This window comes from Hippoglossus stenolepis, chromosome 4, assembly GCF_022539355.2.
Source record: "Hippoglossus stenolepis isolate QCI-W04-F060 chromosome 4, HSTE1.2, whole genome shotgun sequence".
Lineage (NCBI taxonomy): Eukaryota > Metazoa > Chordata > Actinopteri > Pleuronectiformes > Pleuronectidae > Hippoglossus > Hippoglossus stenolepis.
Window position 1 is genome coordinate 10,151,375 of NC_061486.1, and position 19,681 is coordinate 10,171,055.

Sequence of the window (19,681 nt, forward strand, 5' to 3'; positions counted from 1 at the left end):
CAATCCTTAGTTAAGCAATTAACGAAAAAAGTTAATAGACAGAAACATCAAACAAGAAAAATAAAAAAATCAGTTGCAAATTTTATTTCCATTTACTCTAGACGCCTTGTTTTGCTGCAAATGAATTATGTGCTTTTTTCCACGTAAACATGCTCATGGTTTTCTAATTCCTTGTAGTGCCTAATTTTTAATGTGTAACTGTGTGTCTCTGTGTGTGTGTCTGTGTGTCTGTGTGTGTGTGTTAGTGTGAAGTAATGTTCCCTCGCAGTGTCATATTCTGCTGCCATATGTGGATATAATTTTCGGTCTGGGCGGTTATGACAAATACATGAGTCATGGGTCGATAGCGTCTCTCAAAGATGAGATCAGTGCACAACGCGCACGGATTGAGAATGTAAGTCACCGATTCATGGCACAGGAAATATCTGTGTATGTGAGAGGGTGTGTGTGTGTGTCTGTGTGTGTCTGTGTGAGCATGTGTGTGCCAGACTAATGGGCCATTGTGCTCTGTCAGAGTTTATTCAGCTGGCCGGGGCTGATGGCTTTGGAGTCCAGACGGACACACTATTTTTACCTTAGCAGGAAGGGAGCACAGCACCTCCTCCGTTACATAAACACCAATATCATTTTCCCCTCTTAAAAAACATAATCTCTCTTTTCACGAACACACACAAAACTATTCTGGATAAAAGGGGTCGGAAGCGAGAGAATGAATGGGACAGATAGAGTCCAAGAGAGGCTGCAGAGACACCAGGAAAGTCAGGAAAACACACACATGGGCTCACACAGCATTAACACACACACGTGTCATCTAACCACACACACATGGGCTCACACAGTATTAACACACACACACACACACACACACTCGCACAGTACTGCTATCCCATTGCTGAGGTGTGTCTTTCCAAACTGGCGGTAAGCAGCTGCTGTCCTCGCGTCAGGGCGTTAAACCAGAGAAAAAAAAACACCAGAGTGAGTTTCTCCTCTCCCTCCTCCCTGCATGCTGCTCTCCCTGGCTGTGAGAGGCCGCCCTGTCCAGAGGGTGGAAGGTAGGGAGGGTCTAGAGAGCACTTACCTCTGACCATTGTGCTTTCACCAGTCCTGTGGGAGAGGCAGCGGCCCTACAGAGGCGTAGTAGTCAGAAAGTGCAGGGGAAGTGAAAGAGAAATGGTGTCACATCATGTTAGAGGGAGATAAGGCAGGAGAGGAGAAGATTTTTGACTGGGAGGATGATGTGCTCTGACTGGTCCCAACCTCAAGAGTCGGTGTGGACCGACCCACTGACTGGGGAGTAGAACAGGAAAGGACAGGATGACAGGGAGGGAGGGAGCAATGAGGGAGGCGCTGGATAATATGGATGGATGTGGTGGAGTGGATGATGTCATCAGGCAAGCGTCCAGTCTCTACCTCAGCGATGACTACAAAGAGGTAAAGGGCCATGTCGTGTTTTTGTATGTGTCTGAGTTCATGAACCCAGTTCTTATTTATTAATTAATTGAAACCAAAGCGTGCTGGGGTCTGGCTCCCTCCAAGCAAAAATAAAATTAAACTACCAGCTCCAAAAATGTAACATGTCTATGGTTGTCGTGGTTACGTCACGTGTTGGACTTTTTCTTGGCCAGAAGCAGAGGCTAGCTCCAGTTGACACAGTAGCACGGTAACCTGGAAATGTTCTTCCAGCACATTACCAGCCTTAACCCTGCAACATGTTAGTTTTTCACTTTAACATTTTAAGTATAAAGACTCATTTATGCTGCCTTTAAGTATGAACAAAGAGACATACATGCATTTCATATGATGCAGTCATCCATGCATCTTGGTTGTTAAGCATTACATCCACTAGAGGGCAGCGCAGAGTCGAGAGTTTCTAACAAGAACAAATTTAGTGGCGTGGAGGACGTTGTGATAATGTTAAGAAAGAGGCAAAAGCGTCTGTTTGTCCCGGAGCTCTGTGGAAGTAACATCATACAGACGCCTGTCATTTCTCACCAACTCTCAAGGTCTCTCCTCAAAACCTTCCCCCATTTTAAATGTCCTCCTCGTGTCCTGGGGTCATCTGGCTGGAACTCTCCCCCCGCCTACAATTTACGGCGGTACTGCTCCGTACAAATAGGAACAAATTGATCCATTTCCGTATGCGTATCTGACTTTGAGCATAAACGAGCCATAGCAGGTTAGTGCATGAGTTTGAAAGTAGCTGGTGGGCAGATTTTGTTTTATTTGGGACTGGCAGACTGGCTGTTATCCTGTGTTCCTCCTTTTTATGTTAAGCTAAACTAACCTGCTGCTGCTTCCAGACTCATAAAACAGACAGATGAAGAAACAATCTTCTCATGTAATTCTCGGCAAGAAATCCAAAAAGGGTGTTTTCTAGACTAAGGCTGATGTTATGCGTGACGTGTGGGTATTACAGTGCTCAGATATTTGGGGCAAAGCTATGACCTACTGGTGTGAGTAACCAGGCTTTTCTTCTCAAATCTGCTTCATTCACTGGGAGAAAAAGCAGATTCCCACAAATTCCTAGTCTGGCCTTGTTGTGGAGAGAAGCTCAAATGTCACTTGGTGACCCATTGTCCTGTCTAAACCCACTTCATGCTCCCCATCTCTCCTCCCTCCCTTTGTCATCCTCCCCTGTTTTCTTTTTTCTTTCCTATTATTCCACTGTAACCCTCCCCCCATTCTTTTACAACCACCACACACACACAGACACACGCACACACACAAACACTCATACACAGCTCTCTACCCACATGCTGAGTCGTTCTCTTGCAATCTGAGTGACAGGAGCAGCCTGGCACTGACCTAGAGCTGAACTGCATGAGGGGTCAGAGGTCAGGTCCTTTATCTGGGATGGAATGTGTGCGCTGCCTAGACAGACAGGTCTCAGATAGCAGAAGAGGAGAAGTCCGTCTCACACATTCGCACGGACGGTTTTAGCCTTCAAAGACAGACTTGCAGACTTGCAGACTTGCAGACTTTAAAGAATAATTGGTAGTAGTTGGCCTTTTTCAGAAATACAAGATTCAGATTAGAGGATTGGTTACTTGACTGCAGTATTATAGTGCTTTTAGTACATTTAGTCTTATTGACCACTCAAAGTGCTTCACAAATCACATTCACTCATTCACACACACATGCACTGCTCTGTCTATCACACATGTGCCCGATGCTCAGATTTAATCAGATTTTGCACCTGTATGTACCTTAAAATATAGTCTATAGTCAGCATATGTGCCATTTGAAGGATTAGTTAATAATTTTCGATGTGTTCTTGCTGAAAGGAAAAAAAACTGAAGTGGTATCTTATGTGTGGGACTATTTCATGACTGTGCAGATCATTGACAAACTGCCAGCATAGCCATTACCGGCAGTTTAGGGTTCAGTGTCTTGCCTAACTTCAGCATGCAAGCCGGGATCGAACCACTATCCTTCTAATTGGTGGACGACCCGCTCTATCTCCTGAGCCACAGCCGCCTAAAAAAAGGAGTGACACCCATGTCTGATCCAAGTCAGAGTGGAAACAGGGGTAAACAACTTTCCTGGCTCTGTCAAGGGAAAACAAAATCCAACCTTTAGTCGCCTTCCTGGAGTTGTATCCTCACAGTTCATCAAACTTCAGTTTTTGTACTTTTTAACAAATAATCCCCCAAAATGTCGATCTATTGCTTCAAATGGAACATATGGCGACTTAAGACTCTAATTTAAGACGTGTACATGTGCAGATTGGTTAAATGTAAGAACTGAGAACATCTGTTTGAGCTGTGAGGTTATACAGCGCAGTCAAAACACACTCAGAGAAGACACGGTGACCTTGTATCTGTTTGCAGAGCTGTGAGCTCAGCAGCAGCTCGCTGTCAGGCCTTGAAAATATATCAGAGGTGAAGCTGTTTCTGTTTGGTTTCTCAACACCGCACAGCAACACGCAGACACACATGTAGCACAACCATTCCTCTATGAAAAGCTTCAGTTTAACACATTTAGTCTTATCCAGGTGCCCTGTAATCTAATGCTTTATGCTTAAAAACACACGTTCCCTGTGCTCACAAGACCTGGTATTTCTGTGTGTGTGTGTGTGTGAACAGTGGGTTCTTGTCCCCAGCCAGGGAGTGAGGTCTTGGTTGGTGAAAAGCCTCCATTGTGCAGAACAGTGGGTAGAGTGCGTAGTGAAAAATGGAGGGAAAAAGAAATATTACTAAATTTAGGGAGTAATAAATAAAGGGTCTCACTTTATAGAAACTTTACAGTAAGTACAATAAAAAAGAGACTGAAATCAGCAGCTGCTTTCACACATGCACTGAGCTTCGGGCATTTTCCTGACATTTTACAAAGGATGTGAGAACATAAATGTCCGAGTCAGTTGCTCGGGATATTTTCTGAAACTTTACGTGCCAGCCCCGTAGTAAAAACCCAGTGAAATGTTCTGCGTGAGCCAATATGAAAAAAGATGTGGGAGGTTTGTTAGTGCAGATAATTTAATTCAACTCATTCCTCTAATATAGATTTTCGAGGAAGATTTGAGGGCTCAGAACAGAGGCTGAACCACCCTCGGCTGCGGATGAATGGTTGTAGAGTCGAGTGGAGGAGAAAATGTCTTTGTCAATGAGGGTTTTTCTGCTGAGGAAATTGCCTGGTGAATTTAAAGAAAAACACAAATTAGCCCAATTGTGTTCGCCTCCAATCTAATTTGGGCAGTGATGGCTCTCATGCTCAAGGCCAGGAAATGAATGGGGTGGTTAGGGACTCTCTCTCTCTCTCTCTCTCTCTCTCTCTCTCTCTCTCTCTCTCTCTCTCCCTCTCTCCCTCTCTCTCTCTCCTTATTGGCCTCACTTGCTCGTTATCTTGCTCTCTATTCTCCCTTTGGAGCCAGCAAATTTTTCCATGTCATCATCATCATGTGGAAACCAGCATTCAGACGATCTCAAGTATTTTATACGAAGCTCATTCAGTACATTACTCAGTAATACACACAAAAGGTTACAATAATGACCATTTGAGTGCATGAGCCAATCAAAACAGCAGGAAGTTTGTGTTTTCAGCCAATGACATGCAAGGGGTTTCATCTAATTCACCTAAAACTGCGAGGTTTTCATTTCCCTCTGCAATAAAGAAAATTACTATAATTCCCTCTTTATTGAGGAAGTACATTTTGAGATCAATGTAGTAGAACATACGTTTTAAAAAGATAATGAGACAAGAGAGAGGATGAGCTACCAGTAATGGATTTGTAGAAAAGTAAAGAGAGGCAGGGACTTGTGTTTACTCCTCATTTCACACCTCAACCTTTCAGTGGTGCTTTTCTCACGTTCGTAAATAGTTTAGGGGGCCACTGTGATGACTGTTTCACCACAAACAGCCCACCCATCCACACACACACAGACACACACCCACACAGACACACAGACATGTCGTTTAACAGATGATGAGTCATTCAAAGTTGTGTTGTCAGGCGGCTGTGAGAATCAGGAAGAGAGAGTCCTTTATGCTGATCCAGCTGCAGACCAGTAACTTGTGGGGAGTTTTTTAACGTTCAACCCTTGATCCCATCCGTGATGTTGCATCTTGACTAGTTTGCAACTGAGAAAACTTTCTGACATTCTGTGGACTGAATAATTAATCACAAAAAATAATCAGCAGATGAATCAATAGTGAAAATACTTGTTATTTGCAGCTCAAAGCGCAATCAAACAAATACCCGTCTTACTAATAAGAAAAACATTTGACTTTCAGACAACTCACATCAAACAATTCGTATTGTTCTGTGCAAAACCGGTGGCCATGTGGGAATGTATTGGATTGGCCGCGTGTAACTGAGAACATCAGCAAAATAACAGTATTTTCAACATTGTAAACATTAGAAGAAACAGTTTGTAACATAATGGATAAAGTTTGTCAATGTTTAAAGTATTTGTACCAAAGAAAAATGTCTGATAGAGATGAAGGCAGCCGCAATGACACATGAATTGAGGAGTTATTGTCAGTAATGGTGGACTATGTGAGTAGGTGTCTTGTATATCCATCAGTTTTGTTGTAATCATAGTCCATGATCAGCCTCAGCCGCCACCACGATCAGTATCAGGATTTACATTCATCATCACACAACACGATCAGTTTTGAAACCGGGCTCTAACAGTTATGCTGATGCAGTTCCATTACTTTGTGTTCTGCAACACAACTTCCTGTGGCACACTTCCTTCCCACCCGCTCCGCAGCACAGCCCTCCTTTTTTTGTTGATTTTAAACCTTCACGACGCGGAGGGAGAAAACGCTTAACAGAGCTCAGTGAACCTGCGGCTTCTGCTTTCATCTCGTGTGCAGTAACTTGACTGACAGTGTGTCAGCTGTATTGTAGTCGGTGGTGTATCTGAACATGAATGTGTTTGACCTGCACTGCACCGCACAGGCTGCTGCTGCACCTTTGAAGCTCTCAAGTGTGTTCATCTTGACTCCCCAGGCTATCTTTCAACACACACACACACACGTAGAGGAGCGGGCCTGGCACTGCTCCCTTAAGCAAGTGTGTGTGTGTGTGTGTGTGTGTGTGTGTGTGTGTGTGTGTGTGTGTGTGTGTGTGTGTGTGTGTGTGTGTGTGTGTGTGTGTGTGTGTGTGTGTGTGTGTGTGTGTGTGTGTGTGTGTGTGTGTGTGTGTGTGTGTGTGTGCTGGCAGTGCCAAGTGTGTCTTGCGGGCTCTTGTGTGGAGTGGGATTATGTTAATGTCTCCTTGGTGTAGGCACTCTCACCAACGCCTGCACACAATTGTCGAGAGAGACAGACAGAAAGAGAGGAAAAGAAGGAGCGAAGAGATAGTTGAGAAAACGAGTGGGAGAGAGGTGAGGGTGCGATGCGCGATTTGGAGAGAGGAGAGGGGAATGAACAACAGAGATGGCTCGATGGCGGAGGCCTGAGGATGAAGGAGAGGGGCTGGACGGACATGAATGGAATTGGGGATAGTGAGGAAAAGAGAGTGAGAGAAACAACTGGTGAGGCTGAAGAAAGCATGGATGTGATGGATGAGAAAGGTGGAGGATTTTGTAGAGGAATAAGGGGATTAATGAGAAATATACAGCTGCAGAAAGGAGGATTTCAGGCTGGCTCTCCTCATTTCTTCCTCACCGTTATTCTGCTCTCCTCTTCTTCTTGGGGCATTTTTTTATTATTTCATACAGATCAGAAATGGGACACGGGGAAGTGGAGAGAGGGAAATGAGGTCTCTGGCTGGATGTGAAGCAGGAGTTGAAGTTACATGGTGTATGTCTCAACCTTTTGCTTTTAGATACAACTTTAAATATTTTTAATAGGATAATGATGGAGGTCACAAATTTTTTGCGCATGTTAAAAAAAAAGGAATCACACAAAATCGTCTAAACCACGGGAAGGGTTGCAGGGGGACATTGGGCGAGAGGTGGGGTTCACCCAAGTGGTCAGCACTGTGTGAACGTAAATGCGTCCAGGATGATACCAGGTCTGAACAGGGCCTTGGAGTCTCTCATCAAACTAACCCCTGCATGTCTGTGGACTGTGGGAGGAAGCTGGAGTACCTGGGGAAAAAAAACAGGCAGGTACGGGGGGGGGAGAACACACTAAGGCCCGAACACGGGATTTGAACCTCTGCAAAAATCATTTCATCCACTCCGTCCTCTCACAAAACATTTTGATACGAGAAATTATGTTTATTTGATCCGGCTTGTTGCTCAATATTTGCAGAAATGTCCAATTACCAAACAAGCATGGAAACCTTATTTTACCCAAAGCCCTTCATCCAAGGTAATTGACCTCAAATTGAATGTTGTCAATGCACAATGTTTTTAACCAATCAATACAATCAATAAAAAAAAACTGTTGTCTGTTGCCTGACACCACGACACCTCACGAGTTATACCACGTGTCTCATATGACATCAACGTGGCATTGTTATCGAGGCTATTGCTTCCACTTTCACTTTCACAAATCCTTATTGTATCTCTCACCATGTTAAACTTCCCTTTCCATCCATTTCCGGTCTCCCTGTCTTTATTAATTTCATATGTTGTAAAGAAGGGAAGTAGCTCTGCAGTGTTATGCTGGTTGTGCAGAAGCTTTTTCACACAGAAGGTTTTAAAAGACCAAATGACAAAAGATCAAAAAGCTCCAATGCTCGTGTGCAACAGGAGCACGTGTGAAAAGTGAGTCGGATGATTTAACGCTTCCCATTTGATCAGGTACAGTCTCAGTTGTTTGCACCTCAGTTGGACGTGTTTACCTGCTCTCAGCAGGTGCTGGTGTGTGTGTGTGTGTGTGTGTGTGTGTGTGTGTGTGTGTGTGTGTGTGTGTGTGTGTGTGTGTGTGTGTGTGTGTGTGTGTGTGTGTGTGTGTGTGTGTGTGTGTGTGTGTGTGTGTGTGTGTGTGTGTGTGTGTGTGTGTGTGTGTGTGTGCTGCCAAACATGAGGCTGCGCTGAGTTAGTAATTCAGGATTGGGAGGAGGCCAAGTGAGAGTCCCTCTGGAATCGTTTTATTTTGGGCATTTGTGCATATTTAAGTATTGCTAGTATTGCTGCTTTTCCTCTGGAGTTCACCAAATGTAAACTTGTCTTGTATGAGAGGACCTACTTTGTGTGGGAAAACAGCAGCACCTGCTGGTAGATTTTGGTACTGTCAGCTTAAACAATCCCTGCTTAGACATTTCACATGTTTTATTTGCATCACTTCATATCGGAGCTTGTTAAAATAACGAAGAACATCTTCGTGCAAATTAAGAGGAGCTTGCTGCTATTAATATAATTGCACTCGTGATCTGGACCGAGAGAAAGTGCTCGGGGTAACAGCGTTTCTATTTGTGCATACAGCGAGTCATGTGGGAGAGATGGTGTCAGGGTGATCTAACATGCCAGCGGCTAAATATAAGCACCTGGATTTCAGGTGCCATGACAACAAGCATCAACTCGCTTCAGTTGTCTTTGAAGAAGACGACTAATCCCCGCTTCCCTGACCTCTGACCTCGTGGAGAACCACAACATTAATCATCGAAATGAGCATTTAAAAAGCATTGAGTTAATCTTGTTGATCTTCTGTTTCAGGCCCAAAAGAATGAGAGGGAGTCCATCAGGCAGAAGTTGGCCCTGGGCAGTTTCTTTGACGATGGGCCCGGCATCTACACCAGCTGCAGCAAGAGCGGAAAGCCCAGCCTGTCCTCACGGTAAGACCTCTGACCCTCGGCCATATTACAGCTTCTATTACCAATAAACACAGCACTGGTAGCTGGAAAACACGAGATTTTGGTTTGCTTGTGCTTGTTTTGCTTTCCCATAAGTCGCCTCCGATGGGCCGGCTGTATGGGAATCCTGTGAGCGCCGTGGTTAAATGTCAAGTTTAATTTCCTCTATATGCAAAGGTTAAAATTAGGAATAATTTACTGTCAGTGCCACTGTTCAAGACAGACAGGGAGGAAGAGTGACAGGAAGCGGAGAGGATTTGTGCCATGTGATCAACCCTTGTGACTTCCCACATTTGCACATAATACTACTGCCTCCTACACTGCACCTTACTGGAACTAGACATCCTGTAAACCCTGTGTGTGTGTGTGTGTGTGTGTGTGTGTGTGTGTGTGTGTGTGTGTGTGTGTGTGTGTGTGTGTGTGTGTGTGTGTGTGTGTGTGTGTGTGTGTGTGTGTGTGTGTGTGTGTGTGTGTGTGTGTGTGTGTGTGTGTGTGTGTGTGTCGCACTTGTCCGGGAAGGTCATCACAGCCAGATAATACTGGATTATAAATACTAGTACATCTGCTCTGGATTTATATTGTGTTTTATATCATGTAGAATCTAACTGTTAGTCACGACCAACATCAAAACAAAAAGTCAGTGGAAACTTTCGTGGCTCCGGCGATCCATTACATTCAAGCTACGGGGAACTTTTCGATGCTGAAAAACAAAATCGAGCGCTCAGGTCCTATTTAAATTGGGAGTGATTGGATCTATATTGTGTAATCAATCAGCCCTGTTTGTAATTACTGCATCGAATAAGCAGATTATTGATCCTCAGTGGGCTGGAGCTACACCTAGTGATGCTCTGCTCTGCTCCTCCGTGTCACAAAAACACCCCCGCCGCTCACTTTCATCAAGATTGGACCAGGATGGAGGCGTCCTGGATCGATCCATATTGGAAACAAGAGGGGGAGATGATTAAAAACACGACCCCTTGCTTATTCTATCTCCAGCTGGTGCTGCTCTGACGATGAGCAGCATCTGTCTTGTATTTTCTCTCCTTTTTGGTGCTTATTCCTCTCTTTAACTCACTTTGGAACAGTTTGCGTATTCGTGGGACTCTAAATCCTTCATTGAGGCGAAGCACTTTGTTGAACTCACCTTAAGTGCTTTGTATTAGCTGCAGTGCTGTTGACATTGCTGTCTATTCTGGCCCCGGTCCGAGTCAATTACCGTAGAAGCAGCCAACACTGAAACGACTCGACTCTTATGCTAATATTAACTCTTCTCCCTCCGTTTCCACCCATCTCTGTCCGTCTCTCCCCGCAGGCTGCAGAGCGGGATGAACCTACAGATCTGTTTTGTCAATGACAGCGGCAGCGACAAGGACAGCGATGCAGATGACAGCAAGACGGAGACCAGCCTGGACACCCCTCTGTCCCCCATGGTACGCACCGATGCCCCGTGTGCACTGTGTTATTGGAGTATCTCTCCACTATTCAAGACTTGTAGAAATTTGACTTATATCTTAAAACTGCCGTGAAATGTATGTGACGCTACACAGAGCGAGACTGGAGAATGAAAGCAGTGAAATGGGCGAGATATCTCTGAATCAGAGCGATAGCTGGTGCTTTTTGCTGCTTTGTGAGAGTCTTTTCTCAAGTTTTCTGGCCTGTTAGCCGATTCACGGGCAGCAAATGAGAGCTGAATTGGAATACGCTCACCCGAGGCTACGGATGACTGAACACATTAACCTCCTGTCAGCCCGAGACACGTTTAACAGAAAGAGAGGGGAGGAAAAAAAAGAGAATTATCATCTCTTCACATGTTCATCTTCCCTCTGCTCTCGTCCCAGCTGATGTACAATAACGTTCCTGTCAGTGTGTGTAATCTACATATGGAAAAAAAAAGGCCAAGAATACATACACATGAATCCTCTGACCTGGTGTTCTCTTTTCCTCTCGCCTCTTACTTTTACTTTCATTTCCTTCTCCCTCATTTCTTATTGCCTTCGCTCTCTTCTTCTTGGCCGTTTCTCCTCCTGCAGTCCAAGCAGAGCTCGTCCTACTCAGACAGGGACACCACAGAGGACGACTCGGAGTCCCTGGAGGACATGGACTTCGTGAGTCGACAGAAGAAGCTGCAGGCGGAGGCGAAGATGGCCCTGGCGATGGCCAAGCCCATGGCCAAGATGCAGGTGGAAGTGGAGAAACAGAATCGTAAAAAGTCCCCAGTGGCCGACCTGGTCAGTACCGGAAACCCAATGCTGCACATTGACAGTTTCCTCGCTACCATGTAGTTCGAAGTCATTTCAAATGGTATCATATTGTAATTACAAGTCCAACACAAAATTACACTTAGGGGAAAAGGAGGACACTTTTTCAAGATTTTAAGCCACTTGTTGTGGATAGTGGATAGTGGATAGTTCATAGGAAAGGGGATCCCATCAGGAGGAATTATCACCAGACTCAGGATGCTGTAGCTCAGTTTTCTTTCTGCTGCCGATCCAGCACCAAACGACAGACCGACAAAGTTATTGACTGGCTAATGAAGAAATTGGAACATCTGGCAGCTAAAAAGCCAGATGTTTTTCTCCGAGTTAGTGGAGAAGAGTGGGATTACCGGACTTAAATTCATCTGTGGTTGCCAGAACCACAACTCTATATGTGTAAAGCACCTGCTCGCTAGTTGTGAACAAGTTAACCATAGTAATCCAAAGGTGACAATATGTTAGTGTTACATCTACAGCTTGTTTCCTCTGCCCCCATGTGGCCAGAGAAAAATCGCTTCTTGCAGGTTTAAAACATTTTTTACGATCATCATTAATATCTGTATAAGGTGTCACCTGATTGGTCAGTTTAAAGGTTTTGGAGTCATATGACACCAACCAATGCTCTCCAACACATTTTTCTGTCACAGCATTGTTCAGAGAAGGTGCATAGTAATATTTGCTAATAGCAAACGCTCCCTTCCTCTTTTTACTTATTGTTTTCTATTTCAGCCTTAAGGGGTTCTCTTTTTTTAATGCTTTATTAAACATGTGAACAAATTTAGAAACTATAGGCATCACAACAAAGAAAATACATCTGTATAAATACATGGTGATAAATATAACAATAAATTCTCAAAATAAAACTTCATAAATAATAAAAAGAATACATTATTAAAATATATATATATATATGTAAATATATATTATAATAATTTAAAAAAGCGATAGAGAATTAATTAAATTTCTCCAAAAAGATATTTTATCTCAGACTCTTTCTATTAAAATAAAATCTAAAAAATACTAAAGACGTGCCAGACCTTGAATCTTGGATTTATAGATGTGACATCATCAGCCTAATTGAAGCAATCCGCTGCTCAGTATTGCTTCACCTAAAGTGTAAAAAGAGCAAGTATGCCTCATGTAGTTGAAGTAACTCCACACTCACTTATACACTGACGAGATTATACTAATATGAAGAAGGTTGAAATTAGCCCCTGAGATTATAATTTAAATAATTATAAAATACTTTATACCAGTGGTAAGGCAGCACATTACATTGACATTCTTCATCAATGGAAACTAATCAAAAAGTCCTGTTTTTATCATAAAGATGAGAAAGATAGCTCGTGGAGCAGAAAACCACCAGATATGATGAGTAACAATACATATTTAGTTTTGGAATTTACTTGTTTGTAGTTTTAGAACATGTGTCATTATGTGAAATACATTTTTTATGTTCACCGTGTGGTGCATTAGTCAAAGTGCATGAGAACACAGGCGACTCGTGTGCTGGTAAAACATGAGCACTGAGGAGTTTAGCAGGTCATATATATGTTGCGATGATGTCGCAGGAAGCCTCTCCTCACACCCTGCGTCTGTCCTGCCCCCATTTAGAGGAAGGGAGATGATGACGACCCCGCTCATCATTATTTCATCAATTCCTATCTGCCTCGCTGCCTCTTCAGGAGCTCGCACACACACACACACACACACACACACACACACACACACACACACCAGCGCAGCGACACTCTCAGACTTACACGCACCCTATTTCCTCCCGGACCTGCACGAAGAGGCGCTTTACTTATTCAGAGGAGAGAAGGGCAGCTCGGCCGGGTCCATCTATAATTCATACGCCGGAAAGCATTTCCCTCTGTGTTTAGGGATGTAGCAATGCTCAGCAGGCAGAAGATATTACTGTCACATCCGGGTCAAACTCACTGAGAATATTAAGATGGATTAAGGCAACAATCACCTGCAATGTCCACAACACCAGAGATCTATTAAACTTCCCACCTTACATGTGCCAAATACAGTTCTTCTGAACCTGGGGGTAATTCTGCAGTTGCCATTAGGGGCAGGTCCTCAAGTAAAAATCAAAATTATTGAAATGATAGACCCTTGAATGTGTTATTAATTGTATTATTAGCATCAATAATAAGATAAGCAAATTAACTTTCACAATAACCATTAAGCTACCAGCCATGACAGGCGGAAGTCACAGTACACACCCTCCATGGAACTGAATCAGACCTAAAACCTTAAAGCTATGTATTGAGTACATTAGAAGTCAAAATATATAGCGAGAAATAATGGATGAATAATTAAAAGTAAACGTTAGCACAGAAAGATAAATAATTTGGTGAAAGTAATGGAAATGATTGTCTAAGATTTTTTGATTAATAGGAGAAATTGAAATAGAAATAAAATCAAGAAACAGATGATTAATTGAAATGATTTGCATAAAATATTGCATTGGTCAGTTAACATATAAGAGATAAAGTAATAGATGAACACTTTAAATATTCGCGGAAAATAGTTGATTAAAAACTATTTGAGAAAAATGATGAGAAAAACAAAATATACATTTATAGAATAGAATAGAATAGAATGCATTTATTGTCATTGTACACAAACCAAAGGCCACAATAAATACACAACCAATAAACAAGAGACTAAATAAATACGAGACCAATGAATAGATAATTATTGAATCAGTTAAATTGATTAAAGTAACAGATAAACAGTAGAAATAATTTTCTGTGAGTCATGGACAAATGGCTGAAAGGTCCCTTGTGATAATTACTGACATTTCAATTGCAGGTAAAAAAAAAAGTGATTAAAGCAACCAACTTTATTTCGTGTTTCTAAATATTCCCTTTAAAATCTGTTGCAATGAACACATCTAGAACGTGTAGATGAGCAAAGAGGGGGAGGGGTTTTCATTAGTAAAGTGTAGTAAAGTGATCTCGCATCATTCAGAGAGAAGTGTGGTTCCTCAGAGTGTTGGTGAGTCACAGCTGCAGTCTGGTTTGCTGGTGTTGTACATGTGTACGAAATCCACCACAGAAACTTGAGTCAGGACTCACACATCTCTGTGACCTTTCCAACCGCTCACTCACATTGTCTCTGACATCCCATCTCTCTCTATGTCACTGTGACATCACCGCCCTGACAAGAGAGACAACTGAAAGTGACACGCTGCCGCCTCGGGCACGGTGGCATCCGTGCATGTGTGAAACTGAAAGAGGGGGAGTGAGAAACCAGTCGGGCCTGAGAGTTAAGATGTTGGTTGGAGGAGGGAAAGTGAAAGTGTGTGTTGGAGGGAAGGAGAAGGAATGTAGATCGGCTGGATGGCAGTGTTGACAAAGGGAGAGTCTGGTAAACTAGAAAACAGATTGTGTGCACATGTGCGCCTGAGAAAGTACACGCAGCGCTTAGTGGTTTTAGGAACATGGAGAAACACACTGAAGTAGACACACACACAAAGTCAACTGAAGAAGTGAAAACGTCTTATTCAGTTATTATTTTGATGACTATGATGATTATTATTTAAAAGATGTTGTTCTGAGCCAATTTTCCCTACGTACTGGTTAATACAATGCTTCATTACTTACTACAACAAAGCACAGCTCCAAAAACATCCCAGACACTGGATTACATGGAACGTTTTCATATCCACTCATAGGGAAAATGAGTGTAATTTCTTCACCCTTTATTTCCAATGTGTCTTTGTCTGCGATGACACAACAGATGTTTTCACAACTGGGGATGCAAGGGATTTTCTTGCTGTGAGATCATATTTTTAAATTAGTATGTGTCTTCCCTCAGTAAATAATAAAAATAATAATAAACTTTTAATAATGAAAAACACACAGTGCTTCACAGACACAAAAACAGAAAGTACATGCAGTGCAGTGACACATTTTAACAAGTCAATGCAAGACAATGGATCAAATAAAGCAATAAAACAAACACATGCCTGGTTAAAAGCAGTGGAATAATGGAAACAATAAAAATAAGCAAAATACAAACAAACAAAGGTTTAAAGTTAAAAGCCATTTAATGAAAATGTGTTTTTAAAAGAGGATACTGAGGTGGCTTGTCTGTTCTGAAATGGTAAATGTATTTATGTAGCACTACTATTCTAGTCTAATCAAAGTTCAAAGAATTTACCCTTTTTCTATCAAACACAATCTGGGGTTCAGTATCTTGACCAGGAAACCTCAGAATTCAGCCTGGAGGTGCCGGGGATCGAACCACAGACTTTCTGGTTAGTGTCAGACCCTCTCTACCTCCTGAGCCACAGCCGCAGCAGTGTAATAATAATAATAGTAGTAAACTTTATTAATACAACACTTTTCTTAACAAGGAGACGTAAAAACAACACTGTTGACTTAAAGGACATTGGCTACAGAAGAGATACAAAAGTAAAAAGGATTAAAATAAATATGTAACAAATTTAAACGGAATAAATAAACGGAAATCAAACGTTTCCAAAAGCTTTCAAAAAAACGAAAGGAGATGAGATTTGAAAGAAGCTACAGAGGTTCAGCTCTGATTACTAAATCTCCCTTTGACCAGCAGCGCTCAGGAGAAAATACCAGCCTAAAGGTGTAATAGAATTTTAAAATCAATGCACGTGGTGTCGTCTCATTAAAAGCAGCAAATCTGCTCTTTATTCATATAAACCACTGTAAACATGTTGTTTTCAAACAGCAGCGCCTACTTGAAATCCCCCAACTTTACAGTGTCCCTGCGCAGGATGCTGACCTCCCCTTGGAAAAAAGTTATATTCCCCATGACAGGGACGTTATCATAAGAAACCAAGAGAACGAAAAAGGGAGTTTTCTTTGAAAAAGCAAGAAATGAAAATGTGAATAATCCTAGAAAACCAGGCAGCAGATTTAGGTTATTCAGAAAAAAACTCTGACTGATCTTATTCTGCTGATAAGTCATTTAATAGTTTAGCCTTGTTTTCGCAAATAAGTACAACTGGCAGATATATTAATTAATATAAAATAATGAATTAATGAAATGATAGTAATCCGTAAGTGATAAATTATGATAAATAAATTAGTTTAAATAATAGCACTGTGGAAAAAACGAGTGCCATGTCTTACACCAGTCAAAGATTGTGTTTGCTTTTTAAAAAATTCATTTATAACTTTTAATTGTTCAAAAACTCCATCTCTGCCTACATTTTGATTTAGGGTCTCATGTATTTAATGATGTAACCATTGATCTTAGATGATAAAAGGAGTTTAAATGCTTTTAAAATGTTTGACGTAAATGCTTCTGAGTGCATCGTGACTTCAATCTTACGAGGTCTCATCATCCAGACAGAGAAACCAGCACGTCTGATGTGGGGTTTTTTTTTGTGTGTGTTTTTTCTGCAGCTTCCGCACATGCCTCACATCAGCGAGTGTCTAATGAAAAGAAGCCTGAAGCCCACCGACCTGAGAGACATGACGCTGGGTCAGCTCCAGGTTATAGTCAACGACCTGCACTCCCAGATTGAGAGTGAGTTTGACCACACACACACACAGAGAGAGAGAGAGAGAGAGACAGAGAGAGAGATAGAGATAGAGAGAGAGATAGAGAGAGAGAGAGTCACCGACCTCTACTTTCATTCGCAGAAATGAGCAAGTGTGCAAATGGGGAACCACATACACATATGACCCTTCCATTCTCAGTGGATGTGAAAGTACTTTTATATATGTTAGTCACTTCAAAGGACTGTACCAGATAGCAGCTTCCCCTGAGCGTTTACTGTTACCACACAACACACTTCATTTATCTTGCTGCTGATGAATAATCTCTCAACTAGATAGAAGAAATCAGCTACAGAAATCCCCACATGTCAAACATGAGGAGCCAGCTTTTACTTGAAAAACAGACTTTCCCCTCAAATATCTCGTCTGTCTGAGAATTGTTTTATTTTCTGGGAAAAGCTGAAGGAACAATAGGTGACACATGTTACATGAAAACAAGCGCTTTGTTTTATCAACTCATCGTGGGAGATTTTAGCTGCTCACGCGATGCCGGATTTAATGTTCGTCGATTGGTGATTTGATAAATATGATCTGGGCAAATTGCCACGTTGCCCTAGTGATGATAACATCTGTCCCCGTTTTTAAATGACTTCTCTCGTTATTTCCCGCTCCAGGTCTGAATGAGGAACTTGTACAGTTGCTGCTGATCCGAGATGAACTACACATGGAGCAAGACGCCATGCTGGTCGACATAGAGGACCTCACCAGGTGATGAAGCACTCAATGAGTCACCTATTCACAGCCTTTACAATTATCATTTCACTCATTTATTTGAGGGTCTGTAGTTTTTCGGCGTCAAGCAAGTGACGTCGCTGGATGTAGTTTTTCAGATTCAGAAGCAGCTTCCTCCAGAGCCCCAAAATAAAAGGTGTAAAAGTAAAAAATACTTTAATGTGTAAAGTGAGGTTCCGCTTTACTTCAAACTGGAGTAAAGAGTTTCCAGCTCCAGATTTAATTTGTAATGTCAGGAAAGAACCAAGACTATTTTGGATCCAGATCAGGGGGCAGATTTCCACTTTCCTTAACGCTTCGACATGGGGCATGTTTGCAACATTTTTGTAGATTTCCCAGGGAGTAATTCATGGATTTTAACGGGTAAAAAAAACAATTTGATTACAATTTGGTGCAACCTGGTTGAATTTACGGGACTTTTTGACCGCGGCACACTTATGTTCTCCACTGAGTGCCATTGGGGTTTCTTTGTGGTTTTCTGTGTTTGCAACGTTACACAAAAACAAAGTGCAGGTCTGGATAAAGGAGCTAGGGTGCTTTTCTGCTTTTTTCGTTATTTTCTCAGGGAATATAATTGATGGATATTGTTGAAAAATATCTGTTTTTTTTGGATCAACTCTAATATTGGTTTTGGTCTTTGCTTGGGTTTTATTGACAATGAGGAAAATGTATTTATTCAGATGTCTTCGTTTTAATGACCATATTTTCCTTTTTCTATTTTCCAGGCATGCTGAGAGCCAGCAGAAACATTTGGCTGAGAAGACCCTATCCAAATAAAAATGCCCGTCCCCGACTCCTCCCCGCTCCCCTCTTCCAAGATTAGCCCCGGATCCAAACCAGACTTCCCGCCCTCCGCCAACCCCCTCTGCCCCGAGTCGATCCGAGTCCTGCCCCGCTCGTCCCAACGTACTTTGCTCCTCTCTGCTTCCCCCGTCTCCCCCCTTGTCTTACCTTCCTGTCGTCCGTCCCCCCACTGACTCCAGTGGTAGCAGCAGCACAGAAGTAGACCACTCTCTTTCATTCGCTTCTGTGGTTTTCTCGCGGCGCTAAGAAGAGCACTTCCTGCTTTGTGGGTGAAGAGGATTGTGTGTCGTCCTGGATTCTGTCCCCAGCTTCCTGTGCAGTGATCGGCCTTGCTTTGCTATTGTTTCTTTTTAACTTTCTACATTCGCCACTAAATTATAACTGTTCAAATGCAAAAATTGTGGGAAAAAAATAAAATAATAGTGAAAACTTTAGTAGAAAGTCATTCATGAGAAAAAAGAAACAACATTGTATAAAAATAAAAAAGAACGATGGAAAACTAACTTCTTCAGACCATTTTAAGTTGGACAGTAATTTTAAAGTATTTCAAAGTCGACCTGTTTTTATTCTGCACAAACGGTAGTTTTCAACTGAGAAATGTTCCTTTGAAGGTGCTAAAAGAGTGTAACAGAAACATGCCTGCCTTGTAGTGGAGTCGTAGCTTTTGGTAATACATTCACTCTAATTGCTCTTCAACATTTTGTGAATGTTGATTTTCTGACACGAGTCATTTTAAATGAATAAGTGTGTTAATATCGTTTTCATCCTGTTGTATTCAGAAACTTTATTTGAGGAAAGAAATGTTATTGTACAGATATGTAAAATAAAGAATAAACTTTGTTTCATATACGCCGGGTTGTCGTGTGAGTTTTGTCATTGGAGTGAATCTTCCTTTGTTCTGATAAACCGAGTGAAAATCTAGTTGTTCAGTCAAATTTATCGAATGTGGAGCCCCTACACAAATTAAACATCAGATAATCAAATAATGAATAAACGTTAATACAACAGAGAAGCTAACATAAAACACTTGAATGTACCTCTCCCATAGAGTTGTGCAATAGAAAGGAGAGCGGTGGACACCAGCTGTGTGTCAATTCACGGGCTGCATCCTTCGGGAGGCTGCATTTAAAGACTGAGTGCTT

General features: G+C 42.1%; 1 protein-coding gene across 5 annotated transcripts in view; it reads left to right on the forward strand.

Annotated features, from left to right (window-relative positions):
• Window positions 1–19,388, forward strand: part of schip1 (schwannomin interacting protein 1) — a 43,110-nt gene extending 23,722 nt beyond the window's left edge. For 4 of the 5 annotated variants that reach the window (XM_035153733.2, XM_035153732.2, XM_035153735.2 and 1 more), the window contains 6 exons: window positions 9,054–9,172; window positions 10,503–10,620; window positions 11,221–11,418; window positions 16,848–16,971; window positions 17,618–17,711; window positions 18,461–19,388. In XM_035153733.2, coding sequence (XP_035009624.1) covers window positions 9,054–9,172; window positions 10,503–10,620; window positions 11,221–11,418; window positions 16,848–16,971; window positions 17,618–17,711; window positions 18,461–18,512 — 705 coding nt within the window. In that variant the 3' untranslated portion in view covers window positions 18,513–19,388. Of the gene's footprint in view, window positions 1–1,025; window positions 1,432–9,053; window positions 9,173–10,502; window positions 10,621–11,220; window positions 11,419–16,847; window positions 16,972–17,617; window positions 17,712–18,460 lie in introns of those variants that run through there. The other variant, XM_035153734.2, reaches the window with a different exon arrangement.
• Window positions 19,389–19,681: the final 293 nt, after the last annotated feature.